At 35.2% G+C, this 16,333-nt stretch overlaps 1 protein-coding gene across 6 annotated transcripts in view; it reads right to left on the bottom strand.

The window, feature by feature from the left end:
- Positions 1-8,601: 8,601 nt before the first annotated feature.
- Positions 8,602-16,333, bottom strand: part of ZNF570 (zinc finger protein 570) — a 38,192-nt gene continuing 30,460 nt past the window's right edge. For all 6 annotated transcript variants that reach the window (XM_049622117.1, XM_049622122.1, XM_049622119.1 and 3 more), the window contains one exon: positions 8,602-11,146. In XM_049622117.1, coding sequence (XP_049478074.1) covers positions 9,789-11,146 — 1,358 coding nt within the window. In that variant the 3' untranslated portion in view covers positions 8,602-9,788. The remainder of the gene's footprint in view (positions 11,147-16,333) is intronic.

Genomic DNA, 16,333 nt, shown 5'->3' with positions numbered 1-16,333 from the left:
CCTGCTGACCTCAGTGTATGTATCTGTTCACAAACACACTTAGATATAGATAGCAGCCCACTCAGAATTGACAGAAGTGTCTCTTCCCAAAGAGTTAAAGAAAACTAAAAATAGAAGAAAGAAAATAAAAGTAAGTTTAAAAATTAATGAACTAGAAAGTATAGCTACAAGAATGGACCGATACAGACAAAAGCTTTTTAATTAAGAGACTATTGAAGCATAGTGACCCTTGTACAAAATGGGTTTGAACTGTATGGGTCCACTTACACACAGATCTTTTCAATAACTAGGGTAAAGTACTGTTAAAATATTTTCTCTTCCTTATGATTTTCTTCTTTTCTTGGGGCACATGGGTGGCTCAGTCAGTAGAGCATCCAACTCGTGATGTCAGCTCAGGTCATCATCTCACGGTTCATGAGTTTGAGTCCTACGCTGTCAGCATGAAGCGTATTTGGGATTCTCTCTCTCCCTGTCTCTCTGTCCCTCCCCCACTCACGTGCATGCACTCTCTCTCTCAGAAATAAATAAATTTTCTTTAGCTTACTTTATTGTAAGAATATGCTATGTAATACATATAACATAAAAAATATGTTAGTTGAAGGGCGTCTGGGTGGCTCAGTTGGTTGAGCGTCCGACTTCAGCTCAGGTCATCATCTCCAGCTCCAGCCCTGCATGGGGCTCTGTGCTGACAGCTCAGAGCCTGGAGCCTGCTTCAGATTCTGTGTCTCCCTCTTTCTCTGCCCGTCCCCTGCTTGTGCTCTCTCTCAAAAAATAAACATTAAAATTTTTTTAAATATTACAAAAAAATGTTAGTTGATTATGTTATGAGTAAGTCTTCTGGTTAGTAGTAGGCTATTAATAATTAAGTTTTTGGAGAGTCAAAAGTTATACACAGATTTCTTTCTACACAGAGGGGTTGGCATTCCTAACTCCTGTGTTGTTCAAGGGTCAACTATGTAAGATCTGTTGACAGGGTTTTTAAAAACTAGAACAAAGCTACAAATATTTTTAGGAGTAAAAGTAGGGACACAACAAGAGATGCTGTAGAGATACACAAAATAAGAGAATATATGAAAAACTCCACACTAATAAGTTGGAAAATATAGTTGTAAAAAAAAAAATATATATATATATATATAGTTGTTATGAAAAATTTCTCAGAAAAATAACTTCCCAAAGCTACAAAAAATAGAACATTTAAATAGATAATAAAGAATTTGAAAAACTACTTTAACACCTCCAAAAAGAAACATCAGGCCAAACAGTTTTACTGTTGAGTTTCCCCAAGCTTTCAAAAAACAAATAATTACATTTATGTTCCAAATTTTCCAAAGAATAGGAGTAAATGCCCATCAGCTAATTCACTGTATAAAACCAATAATACCATAAAGGCAAAAATGGGGAGAAAAGTAAAGGAAAATTAAATATCAGTCATATGATTATAAACTCAAAAATAATAGCTAAATATTAGAAAATAAGTATGGCTTAAAAAAATTTTTTTTATGTTTACTTATTTTTGACAGAGACAGAGACAGAGCAAGGAAGAGAGAGAGAAAGAGGGAGACTCAGAATCTGAAGCAGGCTCCAGGCTGTCAACACAGAGCCCGATGTGGGCTCGAACTCACAAACCATGAGATCATGACCTGAGCTGAAATCAGATGCTTAACCTACTAGGCCACCAGGCGCCCCTAAATATGGCTTTTATACACATATATACACACATTACAACCAAGGTGGTCTGTCCTAGGAATGCAAGGCTAGCTTAACATTAGAAAAATCTGTTAACAGACTTAACCATATTAATTGCTTAAAGAATAAAAACCATATTAAGAATCTCAGAAAAAAATATTCGTTGGAGTTCAAAACTGTTCTTGTTTAAACCAGAAAGAGTGTAAATTTCTTAATCTGATAAAGGATATCTATCTTTAAAAACCTACAGTAAACATCATACTTAAAGTGTAACATATTAGAATTATTTTTCCTTAAAAATTCAAAATAAGACAAGGATATCTAGAAATACTACTTCTATTCACCATTATACTGAGGTTCTAGCAAAGCAAATAAAATATAAAAGGAAGAAGGGAAGAGAGGAAGAAGGGAAGGGAAGGCCAGAACACACAATAGAAAGATTACTAAAAGAGAAGTTGTCATTATTCAGAGAAGATATAGAAAGCCCAAGAGAATCTAAATCAATAGAAAAAATATTAGAACTAAGAGAGGTGCAGAATATAATACTAAACAAAAATCCATTGTATTTTTATGTATCAGCATAAAAACTTTAAAAAACACAATTTACAAGGACACCTGCCTGGGTGGCTCAGTTGGTTGAGCCTTTGACTCTTGATTTTGGCTCAGGTCATGATCTCACAGTTTATTGGTTCAATCCACCTGAGAGCGTGGATTCTCTCTCTCCTTCTCTCTCTGCCCCTGACCCACTTGTGTTCTCTCTCTCAAAATAAATAAACTTAAAAAAACCCACAATTTAAAATGTAGCAAAGATGTGCTTGATCTTTACGGAGAACATTAAACTTGATCAGAAATTTCAAATATTGCATAAAATAATGGAGAATAATAATATTTCCATGTAATATTATTCACATAAGGTTCCAACAATAAAGGATACTATAGATGACAGCCTAGAAAACATTTGAAATTTTAGCTTTAAGCTTGATTGGAAGGGAAACTGTGACATTTACATACATATAAAGGGACATCAGAAGTGTTGGTTTGGTAAATACCTACACACACACACACACACACACACACACACAATGTAATTGGCTTGGGAAACTTAAGGTTTGAGATTTTGAGATTTAGGGGCAAAATTGAAGTGGATAATTGAGACTGAATATCAAAACATCCTCAGGATTACAGATATGATTGTGGCATCAACCACATGCTTGACATTTTGGGAGGTAATGAGGTCAGTTATGAAGAATGAATACTGAGAGAAAAGACTTATGGGTGTCTAAATAAAATAGAAGAACTAAGACAATATGATTTTAGCTATTAAGAAGAAAGAAGAGAATAGTATATGAAAGGGAGTTAGAAAAGTACCAAACTCAGAAAAAAGGAAAGCCTAGACCTTTGGAATTACAAAATAAATGGTCCTTGGTGACAAATATTTCAAAGTAAAGTGATAAGACCAGAAGTTAAGAGTGAAGGTAGGAATGATTGAAGGCTTCTTCTTTGAGAAGTGAAGTGTTAATGAAAAAAATTTATTTTTAAAAAATAGTATTTTAATCATATTTTGTTTCCTATCCACCTTTCTTTCCATGCCTTTTATACCAACTTATATTTCATTTTCACTACTCAGGGTGAATTTTTCTTATGTTTATTTGTAATGTACAAGGTAGATACATACATGGGCATGAATTGGGGTATTTGCATTTTATATTTTTGAAGATCCTGCCAAGTTACTCATCAAAGAGGTTTTATTTACACTCTCACCTTTAAGAGACAGTATCTTTTACCCGTTCCTGGTTTCAGTTCTTTTAGTGGTTTCTCACACAATAAATATTAAGGAATCCAGAGAAACAGTGAAAGAGAGAGGGAAACACAAGGATCCTGCACCATTGTCGGTGAGTTTGTGTCCCTCTTTCCCTTCTGCAGAGTATCTGATATTTTACTTCTTCGAATGAGGTTATTGGTACTCCTGCCATTTGATTTTTAGTTTTTCAGAAAGTCATTTGAAATAGCTACAATATCTATTCCGATAATCATTTTCTTTCTTTTTCCTTCTTTGAATCATCTTCGATTTAAAAAAAATTTTTCAGAACGCTCCCTTTTTAGTACACTGAGAATACAATTAGAGCTTTAGAAAAATTCTCTCCCTTTTTTTCTTTCAATTCTGTTTCATTGAGTATCATTTTTTCTATTTGGTGTCCTTCTGTTAGATTCCTGGAGTGTTTTTATATATTTAGCAGTTTTTCTCTACCTGCCTGTTCCTTCTGATAAAGGTCTAGTTCTAGCTATCCAATATGGTTACACTGGTCACATGGTTATTGAGCACTTGAAAGGTGGTCAGTCTGAATTAAAGAATGTAAAATGTCACACTATTTTTTTATTACATGTTGAAATAATATTTTAGATATAGTTTGTAAAATATCTTACTATTAAGTTCACCTATTTCTTTTATGTTTTTGATGTGGCAACTAGAAAATTTGACATTACATATATTGTTCTATTGCTCATAATATATTTTTATTGGGCAGTGCTGATCTAGTTACTTCAGTATAGCTGAGAAGGAACCCATCAGAAATTGAAAAGACTCCTTGGGCGCCTGGGTGGCTCAGTCGGTTGAGCGTCCGACTTCAGCTCAGGTCACGATCTTGCGGTCCGGTCTGTGAGTTTGAGCCCGCCTCAGGCTCTGGGCTGATGGCCCAGAGCCTGGAGCCTGCTTCCGATTCTGTGTCTTCCTCTCTCTCTGCCCCTCCCCCGTTCATGCTGTCTCAAAAATAAATAAATGTTAAAAAAAAAAAAATTTAAAAAAGGAAATTGAAAAGACTCCAGATAAAAAATGGTGAGAGCTTAGAGTTATTTTAAGTATTCTCTGACAATTAGTAATGCAGTAGTTTTTTTTTTTTGTAATTCAGTAGGGCTAGAGATATATGGAGAATTGCCTTAGGAAGTTTAAATTTGGATTCTCTCTTTTGTATCTACTTGTCAGTCTAAAAACTTAGGAGTATATTCCTTCCTGTTCAATACCTGGCTGCCTGGTGAACATAGCCCACCTCAGAGCTGTTTATGAGCACAGACTATAAGAAGCACAGTGACATTCCAGATCCTAGGGACCTATGACAAAAGTATTTAAGTACAGTATTTCTTTCCTAAGCTACTATAAGGGACTGAGCTATAGTGCTGTGCATCTATATATTTCCATCTAAAGGCTATTAATGAGGTAATAGACATGAAATGAGGGCACTTTATTTTTTAACTGCTTTTACTAATTTTCATCCCCTGGAGTGTGGTAGATAAGTGTTCTGCTTCATTCTGTCATCCCTGTTAATATTCCCAATCATGCAGGTATATAGGTCTGGGGCTTCTTTTAAGTTCTGACAGTGGTAAATAAGTTCTTTGATATTTTAATTGCTTATGTTTACATTTGACTTATAAATAAGAAAAGTATAGTGAAAAAATATAAGTCACCAGAAATAAAAATTATGCTGGACAGTGATTATAAACATACTGACCAAGTTAATTTAGTCATACATCTTTTAATCCAGAGTTACTACATATCTTTGTTCCTGTGTGCTACATACCTGTCTTAAGTGAATTTCAATCTCCTGTTTCTACTATAATGACTTCACACCATTTCCCTTCTCCAGTTCCCTTTCCACTGCCCCCATACATTTTATAGAATAGTAACAGCTAACATTAAGCATTGCTAGGCATTAATATGTGTGATGATAATTCATACAACAATCCTATGAAAAAGGTATTATCTCCTTTTAACATCTGAGAAAAAGTTCTGAAAGGATAGTAATTAGCCTATGAAAAATCTAGACATTTAAAAATGTTGGAAAGAACAGGGAATTAATAAATCATGGTGCATACAGAAAGGTTCTCTGTAAATGTTAACAATGATGATGGATTTATTTCTGCATATACAGTCAACTAGTTTTTTACTAAGTCACCAAGAATGCAATGAGGAATGGATAATCTCTTTAAAAAATGGTATTGGTGAAACTGGTTACCCATATACAAAAGATTAAAATTAGATCTTTATCTCATACCATACTCCAAAATTAATGCAGAATGTATTAGACTTTCATTGGGACCTGGAATCATTAAACTCCTATAAGAAAACATAGGGAATAAGCTCACTAAAATTGGTCTTGGCAATGATTTTTGTATTTGACACCAAAGCACAGGCAACATAAAGCAAAAATAAACAAATGGAACTACAACAAACTAACTTCTGCACAGCAAAGGAATCAATCAACAAAATTAAAGGCAATCTATGAAATGGGAGAAAATATTAACCCCTTACCAGATACATAAAATATGATTCTACATATCTGGTAAGGGATTAATGTCCAAAATATATAAGGAACTAATGTAACTTAATGGCAAAAAAAAGCACAATAACAAAAATGGGCAAAGGACCCAAATAAACATTTTCCCAAAGAAGATATACAAATGGCCAGCAAGTACATGAAAAGTGCTCAACATCATTAATTATAAGGGAAATGAAAATCAAAACCACAAAAATGTCAACAAGTTATCACCTCACACCTGTTAGGATGGCTGTTATCAAAAAGGCAAAAGATATCTGTTGGTGAGGACATGGAGAAATGGAAACCCTTGTACGCTTTTGGTCAATATGTGAATTGGTACAGGCATTAAGGAAAACAGTATGTAGTGTTCTCAAAAAATTAAAAATAGATCTGCTATATGACCCCACTTCTGCGTATATATTCCAAAGAAATGAAATCAGGATCTCAAACTTATCTGCATGCCCATCTTCATTGCAGCATTATTTACAGTAGCCAAGATATGGAAAAACCTTAGTGTCTGTAGACGGGTAAAGAAAACACACACACACACACACACACACACACACACACACACACATCCAATGGAATGTTATTCAGCCTTAAAAACAAAGAAAATCCTGCCATTTACAAAAACATAGCTGAACCTGGAGGACATTATGCTAACTGAAATAAGCCAGACACAGAAAAACAAATATTGTATGATCTAACTTACAGGTAGACTATAATAAGTCGAACTCACAGTGACAGAATGGTGGTGATGAGTGGCTGGGGAGTGGGGGGAAAGGGAGATATTGATCAAGAGGTATAAACTTTCACTTATAAGGGTAAGTTCTGAAGACCTAATGTAAAGCATGGTAACTTACAGTTAATGTATACTTGAAATTTGCAGAGACCTCAAGTGTTTTCACCACACACACACACACACACACGATAACATGTAAGGTGATGGATATGTTAATTAGCTTGATTGCAGTAATCATTTCACAATGTATAAATGTATGAAAACATCACATTGTACACCTTTATACATACAGTGTTGTCAGTCACAACTCAGTAAAGCTGGGGAGGAAGAAAAAGACTGATGGGGGAAAATGTGTAATAAGTAGGCCACAAAACTGTCAGCATAAGAATACAGTCATTGTCAAAACACTGATATACCAAATTGTTAACAGTGATTGCATCTGAAATCAATTATGTGTCATCTTCTTTCTGAAGAGAATGATGAATATGGATGGGAACACCAGTGGCATGCCTGAGATATAGTAAGGAAGTAACTTGACAAAAGCAAATACTTAAATGTTATTTTTTTATTATGAAGTAGTTTAAATATACAGAAAGATATAGAGAATAAGAACCTACCTATAAACCAACAACCAGCTTTATCAATTTATAAGAATTGGCCATGTTTGCTTATTTTTTAAAGAAGTGAGTGATTAACAGATATCTCCTTTTGCATCCTTTTCTCAAGCTCATTTTTCTCCCCCTCCAGAGGTCACCACTGTTTTGGATTTAATTATTATTTCCATGAATGTTGTTATACTAAATCTATATGGTATTTAGCCATGGAAAATACACACAGCATCAATTTGCATATTTTCAAACTTTATATAAATGGTACCGTATAATACAAAATACTGTCTAGTTCAATTTCATTAATATTGTTTTAAGATTTATCCATGCTGACAGAAATATCTCTACTTCATTCTTTTTAACTTGGGATCTAACTTCTATTCACCCTAATGGTTATTTTGATTGCTTTAAGCTTTTCATTCTTAAATAATACTGAAATAGACTTTCATGTATACTTCTCTAGACACATGAAGAGAGGAGAGACTATAAGAGGTTTAAGTGTGGAACTGCTGGGTCAGAGAGTATCTACATTTTCAACTTTACTAGATATTGCTAAATTATCCTAAATACAACTACTTCCAATAGCACTGTATGAACATTCGTACTGCTCCACATCTTTCCAGTAATTGGTACTATGATGCTTTTGCCAATGTAATGATTTTGAAATAGTTCACTATGGTTTTGTTTGCTTTTCCCTTACTGTAATGGATATAAACAATTATTCTAATAACCCCAAATCCATCTTTTCTCTATGGGTCTAAGCCATCTTAATCATATGCAGAATTTCTAGACATAGGTCAGACTCGACAGCTGTCTTGCTTAAGAGTTCACACTTCATAGATGAATTTAGAACAAAGCTGTGAAATTAAAAGGAAAAAAGACCTGAGGAATTTTGGTTCTAATTGGAGTGAATTTGTGAATTAGGAATAGCTGACAACTTTTATTAGGCTCTCTCTTCAGCTTAGACCATATAATACTCCTCAGTTGATTATTTTTCATTTTGCTAGGTCTAGAAAATCTATTGTTTTATATTTAAGTGTTAATGATTTTAGCCTTTGAAATTTAACTCCATGAAGACATAGTCTTAGTACTGATCACTATTGTCTCCTTGTGTCTAAAACCATGTCCAGCAAACAGTAGGTACTCAATATTCACTGAAGGAGAAATTATATATATATTATAATATATTATAATAATATAATATATAATATATATATATATATATATATATATATATATATATATAATATATATAGGAAACCCTATATATATTTGTCTGTAGCTTTTTACCCTCAATTCCTATTTGGTTTAAATTTTACAACCACTGGCTAAAACATTCACAAACTTTATACTTTTTCTGTGGTGTAGAACAATTTAAATGCTTCTTAAATTACTTAGATTCACCCATACAATTGCGTGGGCCTGGTGTATTTTTATGGGACAGTATGAATTTCTATGTTTATTGGTTTTTTGGAGTTGTGATCCTCTATTCTTTTCTTGATCTAAATGTGAGTTCTGTATTCTTCTCAATCATCATTCTCCTTATATTGTTTATCCAATTCTCTTTAGAAACTTCCTAAAACTGGTTGTAGGTGTTAGCAGTTCTACTACTTGTCTATCCTGATTACATATCTAGAGTGCAAAGACTCCCACTTATGTTTCTAAAATGTTTAGGTTTTCTTAATTCTGACCTGCTGCTTCCCAGGGATGTTCTACTTTGTCCACTGAAGAATTTTGTTCTAGCTGTGGAGTAAGTAACTTAACATATGCTGAGTATGTAGAACAGTGCCTGGTGCAGAGTAGACACTCAATACACGTTAGCTATTATGATTTATTGAATATCTGCTATAATTGATGTGCTACGTGAAGCACTTTACATGCAAATTTATTCCTTTATATGCATCAGTCTACAACAGACACTATATCATTTAATAATCACAGTTCTACAATACAGTATCCTTTATTATCCCTATTTTAAGAATTAAAGAAAACCCTGAGGTTTAGATAAGTCAAACAAATTACTCAAAGTCATACAATGCCACAGCAGTTGTAGAGCTGATTTTCCAGAATCTAAGCTCTTAGTCCTGGGAAGTGCCTAGTGCTCAGTGAAGGAGACTGGAATAAATAAAATAAGACTGAAAGGTATGTAAGAACCAGATAATGAAGCACCTCATAGACAATTTAAAGACTGAGGATATTAGCTTAAGAAAATAATAAGCCAAAAAAGAAAAAAAGTTTTAACTGGAGGCAGTGATGTATTCTTATACTCAAAAAAATCAGTTTGGGGCATGGTGGGAATGAATTTAAGGGGATCAAAAGTTGATCTAGGAAGACCTCTTGGAAAGCTACAGTATGGTGATTGAGGTGAGATGAATCTACGGTGACTTTAGAGATAGAAAAAAAAGAATATAAATTCTGGATATATTTATGAGATAGTGTCTAGAGAACTTGGTGATTGACTGGATTGGGTGGTGAGAGTGACTCCCCAAGATGGATTCTCTGATGATGAGCAAGGTGTGCATGCTGCCTGAAAGTTTTCTTGCATTCCTTACATTCATAGGGTCTCTCTCCAGTATGAATTCTCTGATGTTGGGCAAGGGATCCACAGTAACTGAAAGCCTTTCCACAAACGTTACATTCATAAGGCTTCTCTCCAGTATGAACTCTCTGATGCTGAGTAAGGGATGAGTCATTGCTAAAAGCCTTCCCACACTTAATACATTCATAGGGTTTCTCTCCAGTATGAACTCTTTGATGTTGGGCAAGGTAGGCAATCTGGCTGAATGCTTTCCTACATTCTTGACATTTATAAGGTTTTTCTCCAGTATGAATTCTCTGATGTTGAGCAAGATGTGAATTCTGGCTGAAAGCCTTCCCACATTCCTTACATTCATAGGGTCTCTCTCCAGTATGTATTCTCTGGTGTACAGTAAGGTATGCACGAAGGCTAAATGCTTTCCCACAGACACTACATTCATAAGGTTTCTCACCAGTATGAACTCTCTGGTGTTGAGCAATGGATGATCTATTGCTAAATGCTTTTCCACATTCAATACATTCATAAGGCTTCTCTCCAGTATGAACTCTCTGATGTTGAGCAAGGTAAGCAAACTGGCTAAAGGCTTTCCTACACACTTTGCATTCATAAGGTTTTTCTCCAGTATGAACTCTCAGATGCTGAACTAGGTGTGCATTCTGACTGAAGGCTTTCCTACATTCCTTACATTCATAGGGTTTCTCTCCAGTATGAATCCTCTGGTGTTGAACAAGATTTGATCTCTGGCTGAAGGCTTTTCCACATTCTACACATTTATATGGTTTCTCTCCAGTATGAATTCTTTGATGAAGAGTAAGAGATGAGCTCTGGCTAAAGACTTTTTCACAGTCATTACATTTCAACAGTTTTTTCTCTGTATAGATACTCTTGGGCTTAATGGCCATTAAATTTTTTTTAAAGCTTTTCTTATGTGTATCATGTTTATGTACTTTCTCCTCTTTGGTGGTTATCTGTTGTGTATGAAGCAGTGTGTTCAGATGGAAATTTCCCCAAGATTTGTTATATTCTTGTGCTCTTTTATTAACAAGGGGTTCTTCATGAATGATTGTCTCTTCCTTGAAACATGCCTTCTGATTTACTGGCTGTGTCTCAAAATGGTCCTCACATTTCCATTCTTCTCTTAAACTGGAATACTCAAGGCCACAGCTTGTAAGTTTTTCTAGAATCTTCTGGGATGACTGTGCTTCATAAATATCTTGCTTTGAGGTTAATTCTTCAGTCTCACACCTAGATTCCCAGCCTGAAAAATAATTTAAAAACATGTCTCCTCTATGATGTACCAGAAGAAACATTTCTGAATTTACATTCATAAAGTGAAGTATGTGTATTTAATAACAAATAAAACCCACAAGAACATTGGCTTTTGTAGTTCTGATGTTTGTAAGAAACTGAAAATAGATCATACAGAAACTTGAAGAGGAATGATTAGAAATTATAAGAAAATTAGTAAGGTAGGGGTGCCTGAGTAGCTCAGTCGGTTAAGCATCCAACTTCAGCTCAGGTCATGATCTCGCGGTTTGTGAGGTCAAGCCCTGCATCAGGCTCTGTGCTGATAGCATGGAACCCACTTTGGATCCTCTGTCCCTGCCCCCCTCTCTGCCCCTCCCTCACACTTTCTCTCTCAAAATAAACATTTTTTTTAAAAATCAGAAAGGTAAATCTCATGTCAATAAGGAATTATGGAGATGGATGGACTTGGTTATAATTTTACACATGTATGAATAATACAAGCACTGAAATAATATCCATTATTATAGTTGTTTCTTGCAAGAATATTTATCAAACCTTGTGCCAAAGTCTTCTAATGCTTTTGATATTAAACAAAACAAAGATCCTTACCTTTATGGACCTTATATTCTTGGGGGAGATAGGAAATAAATGCTAAATGAGTAAATTTTATTATATGTTAGAAGGTACTAAGTGCTTCAGAAGAAGAAAAGCAGGGTAAAAGAGATTAGGAATGTTGGTAAAGTCAGTCAAATGTTGGTAAATTAGGAATAATTAATAAATTAACATTTAAGCAAAGATTTGAAATAAGTGAAGAAGTCAGTCACTTAGATATTGAGAAACAGCATTGTGGGCAGAAGAAATAGCCTAAAAGTAGAAGCACATATGATATGTTTAGGGAATAGCAAGAAGGCCAGTGTGTCTGGAGAGGTGTTGTAGGAGATGAAGTCAGGAAATAAAAGATAAGATTATTTAAGGTTTATATACTTTCTAAGGAATTTGGTTCTTATCCTGAGTGGGATGGAAAGCCACTGAAGTGTCTGTGGAGTAGAGGAGTGATACTTATGTACAGTTCAATGAAAATACTGAATGGAGGCAAATATGGAAGAAGTAAGGGGACCTATGAATGTAGTAATCCAGGTGAAGATGATGAGGATCCAGACCAGAGAGCTATCAATGGAGGTATAGTGAGGTGGCCAGATTCTAGATGTATTTTGTAGGAAATGCCAAGAGGATATCCTGACAGATTGGATATGGAAAGTAACAGTAAAAAGAGATGAGCAAGCCTTCAAAGTTTATGTTCTGAGCAATAGAAGAATGGATTAGCCATCACCATTGATGGGAAAGGCCATGGGCACAGCAGGTTTAGGTGGGGATATATGTAAGATCTGGAGTTCAGTTTTGAACATAATAAACTTAAAGTGTTTTTAATTTTTATTTTTAAAAATATTTATTTATTTTGAAAGAGAGAGATGGCATGAGCGGGGGAGGGGCAGAAAGAGAGGGAGAGAATCCCAAGCAAGCTCCACACTGTCTGCACAGAGCCTGATCCAGAGCTCGAACTCACGAACTGCAAGATCATGACCCAAGCCGAAATTAAGAGTCAGACGCTTAACTGACAGCCACCCAGCCAAGTTGATTTTAGACATTGAAATGGAAATGCTGAGAAGGCAGCGTTATGGACCCATAAGACTGAATTTAAGATAGAAATCTGGACTAGAGATTTTAAACTAGAAATTGCCAGCATATACATGGCAGTTAAAGAGAATATATTACCAAGAGAATGAGTATAAAGAGAAGAGAAAGGAGCAAGTAATGAACCCCAGAGCACTCCAACATTAAGATATTTGGGAAAAGAGAACAAACTAAAAGAGATTAAGAAGGAACAAATGTAAACCAAAAAAATCATGGCTAAGAATATTAATATCACATGATATGAAATTAAATGTAATGAAAATCAACTTGTTCTGGGGTGCCTGGGTGGTTCAGTCAGTTAAGTATCCAACTTCAGCTCAGGTCATGATCTCACAGTCTGTGGGTTCAAGCCCCGCGTTGGGTTCTGTACTGACAGCTCAGAGCTTGGAGCCTGCTTCAGATTCTGTGTCTCCTTCTCTCTCTGCCCCTACTCCACTCATGCTCTGTCCCTTTCCATCTCTCAAAAATGAATACATGTTAAAAAAAATTTTTTTTGAAAATCAACTTGTTCAATGATTTATACTGAAAAAGATTAAAATACAGAATCACAAAACACACACAGTACTGGAATATTAGTCAAGAAATGTCACAAAAGTAATAATAACAACAGCTAATAATAGTGACCATTAAAAAGAATTATGAATATGTTGTGACTTGCAAAACACCAGAAATGAATCATACCATAAGTAAAAGGCAAATAGAATGTAGAAGCTATGTAGAAGAAGGGAGATTACTATACTATTTATACTTATTTTTTTCAAATAAGATTGTATCATTTTGCAACTTCTGAATCAATTTTAAAAAGCAATAGAGGAAGGCATAAAGAAAATAACATCAGGAGATAACTAACATTGACAACAACAATGAAGAGGGAAAATACCCTAAAAATAAACTTTGCAAGAAATGAGCAAAAAGCTTTACAATTCTAATGAGGGACCTGCCCCCCCCTTAAATTTGAATAAAGGGAGAAGATGCATACTTGGTTTTTCTATATGAAGAACCAAAATGTAAAGCCATTAATTCTAAAATTAACCTATTACTTTCATTCAATTACAGTCAGAGTCTCATAGTGAATTTTTTAAAAAACTGGGTAATAAAGAATTTGGCAGGGTTTTGTCCATAGTTCCAAGAGGTAACCCTCTAACCACTCTAAGTTACTGGAAGGAGTATAATTGTGAGGCCCTTGGACCATACCTGATAGTTTAATATTTTATTTACTTTTGAGAGAGAGAGAGAGAGAGAGAGAGAGAGAGAGAGCGCACGAATGGGGGGAGGCAGGGGGCAGAGAGAGAGGGAGACACAGAATTTGAAGCAGGCTCCGGCCCTGAGCTTCAGCACAGAGCCTGATGCAGGGCTTGAACTCACGAGTTGTGAGATCATGACCTGAGCTAAAGTCAGACACTTAACTGACTGAGCCACCCAGGTGCCCCCATACTTGATAGTTTATAGCTATAGTTTATGACTCATGGCATGCCCCTAGATAGTTTTTGCTAATGTGATGACTTAGGATGGAGTCTAGCCATGCCAGAAAGACCAACCATGTGATTAAAGGGTTGGTGCTTTGAGCTATCATGGTATCAGTCTGGGAAGGGAAGGAGGATGGAGACTGAATCACATTGGGCATTGGGCAATGATCCACTCAATCATACCTACCTAGTTAAACCAAAACACAAACAAACAAATAACTCTGTAACACTGAAGCTCTCTTGAAAGCTTATTCTTTTGAATATTGAGATGTCTGGAAGGCCCTTTCATGTTTGCAACTCTGCCAGACCTTGCCATTGGTGGCTCTGCTTTTGGCTGGTTCTTTGTTATCTTTTGTTACAATAAAACTGTAATCATAATATGGTTCTTTCCTGACCTCTGGAGGTCACTGTTGTGAGTTATCAAACCTGAGGGTGACTGTGGGCACCCTCTTATCTGTAGCCAGCTAGTCAAATGAGAGTGGCCCTGAAGATCCCCAAACTTGCAGAAACTATCTGAAATAAGCACAGTCTTGTGGAGCACCATTCTCTCAGATTTTTCAGTTTGGCAAACTGACTTCAAGAATTTTTTTTTTAAATCCTAAAGTTTATCAAAATAGTAAACATGTATCCAGGATAAGACTATATGCTGTCCATAAAACATGCATTAATAAATTTAAAAAATTTTTAATGTTTTTATTTATTTTTGAGAGAGACACAGAGCGTGATGGGGGAGGGGCAGAGAGAGACAGGGAGACACAGAATCTGAAGAAGGCTCCAGGCTCTGAGCTGTTAGCCCAGAGCCCAACATGGGGCTTGAAGCTGTGAACTGCGAGATCATGACCTGAGCCGAAATTGGATGCTCAACCAACTGAGCCACCCAGGTGCCCCCGTGCATTAATAAATTTTAAAAGACTGAAATCATACAAATTATCTTTCTCAATCATAATGAAATGAAACTAGAAATCAATAGCAAAATAATACTGGAAAAATCCACAAATATGTAGAAATTAAACAACACACACTTAAACAACCAATGGGTCAAAGAAGAAATCACAGGGTATCTTGAAACCAATGAAAAGAAAAATATAACATACCAAAAATTATGGGAAATTATGGGAAATTATCAAAAGCAGTGCTAAAAGGGAAATGTAAAGCTGTTAATGCTTACATTAAAAAAGAAAGATTGCAAATCAACAACCTAACTTTACATGTGAACAAACTAGACAAAGAGCAAACTAAACCCAAAGCTAGGAAAAAGAATATACTGAAGTAGAGATCAACAAAATACATAGAAAAATAATAGAATCAACAAAACCAAGAGTTAGTTCTTCAAAAAGATTGACAAAGCTGACAAACTTTTAGTTGGACTGACTAGGGGAAAAACAAGACTCAAGTAACTAAAATCAGAAATGAAAGGGGCCACATTACTACCAATTATAGAGAAATAAAAAGGATTATAAGAGAGTAGTATGGACAACTGCATGCCGATAAACTGGATAAAACGGACAAATTCTAAGAAACACACAACCTTCTAAGACTGAATCATAAAGAAAGAAAACCTGAACAGACCCATAACTAGTAAGTTGACTGAATCTGTAATCCAAAGCCTTCCAACAAATAAAGGCCTAAGACCAGATAGTGTCTGTGGTGAATTCTATCACAGGTTTAAGAATTCACATAATCCTCCTCAAACTCTTCCAAAGAAATGAAGAGGAGTGAAGACTTCCAAATTAATTCTATGTGGCCAGCATTACTCTGATACAAAAGCCAAAGTAAGATACCATAAGAAAACTAGAGACCAATATCCCTTACGAGCACTGATGTAAACCTCATCAACAAATACTAGCAAACTGAATTCAACAGCATATTATAAGGCTTATACAGCATGAGCAAGTTGAATTTGTTGCTCGAATGCAAGGATGGTTCAGCAAAAATTAATGTAACACACATTAACAAAATGAAGGAAAAAACTCAAATGATGCAGAAAAAGCATTTTATAAAATTCAACACCCTTTTATGATAAAAACACTGAACAAACT

This window comes from Panthera uncia, assembly GCF_023721935.1.
Source record: "Panthera uncia isolate 11264 chromosome E2 unlocalized genomic scaffold, Puncia_PCG_1.0 HiC_scaffold_19, whole genome shotgun sequence".
Classification (NCBI taxonomy): Eukaryota; Metazoa; Chordata; class Mammalia; order Carnivora; family Felidae; genus Panthera; species Panthera uncia.
Note: the sequence above shows the minus strand (reverse complement) of the source record. Positions and strands in the feature narration are given on the sequence as shown.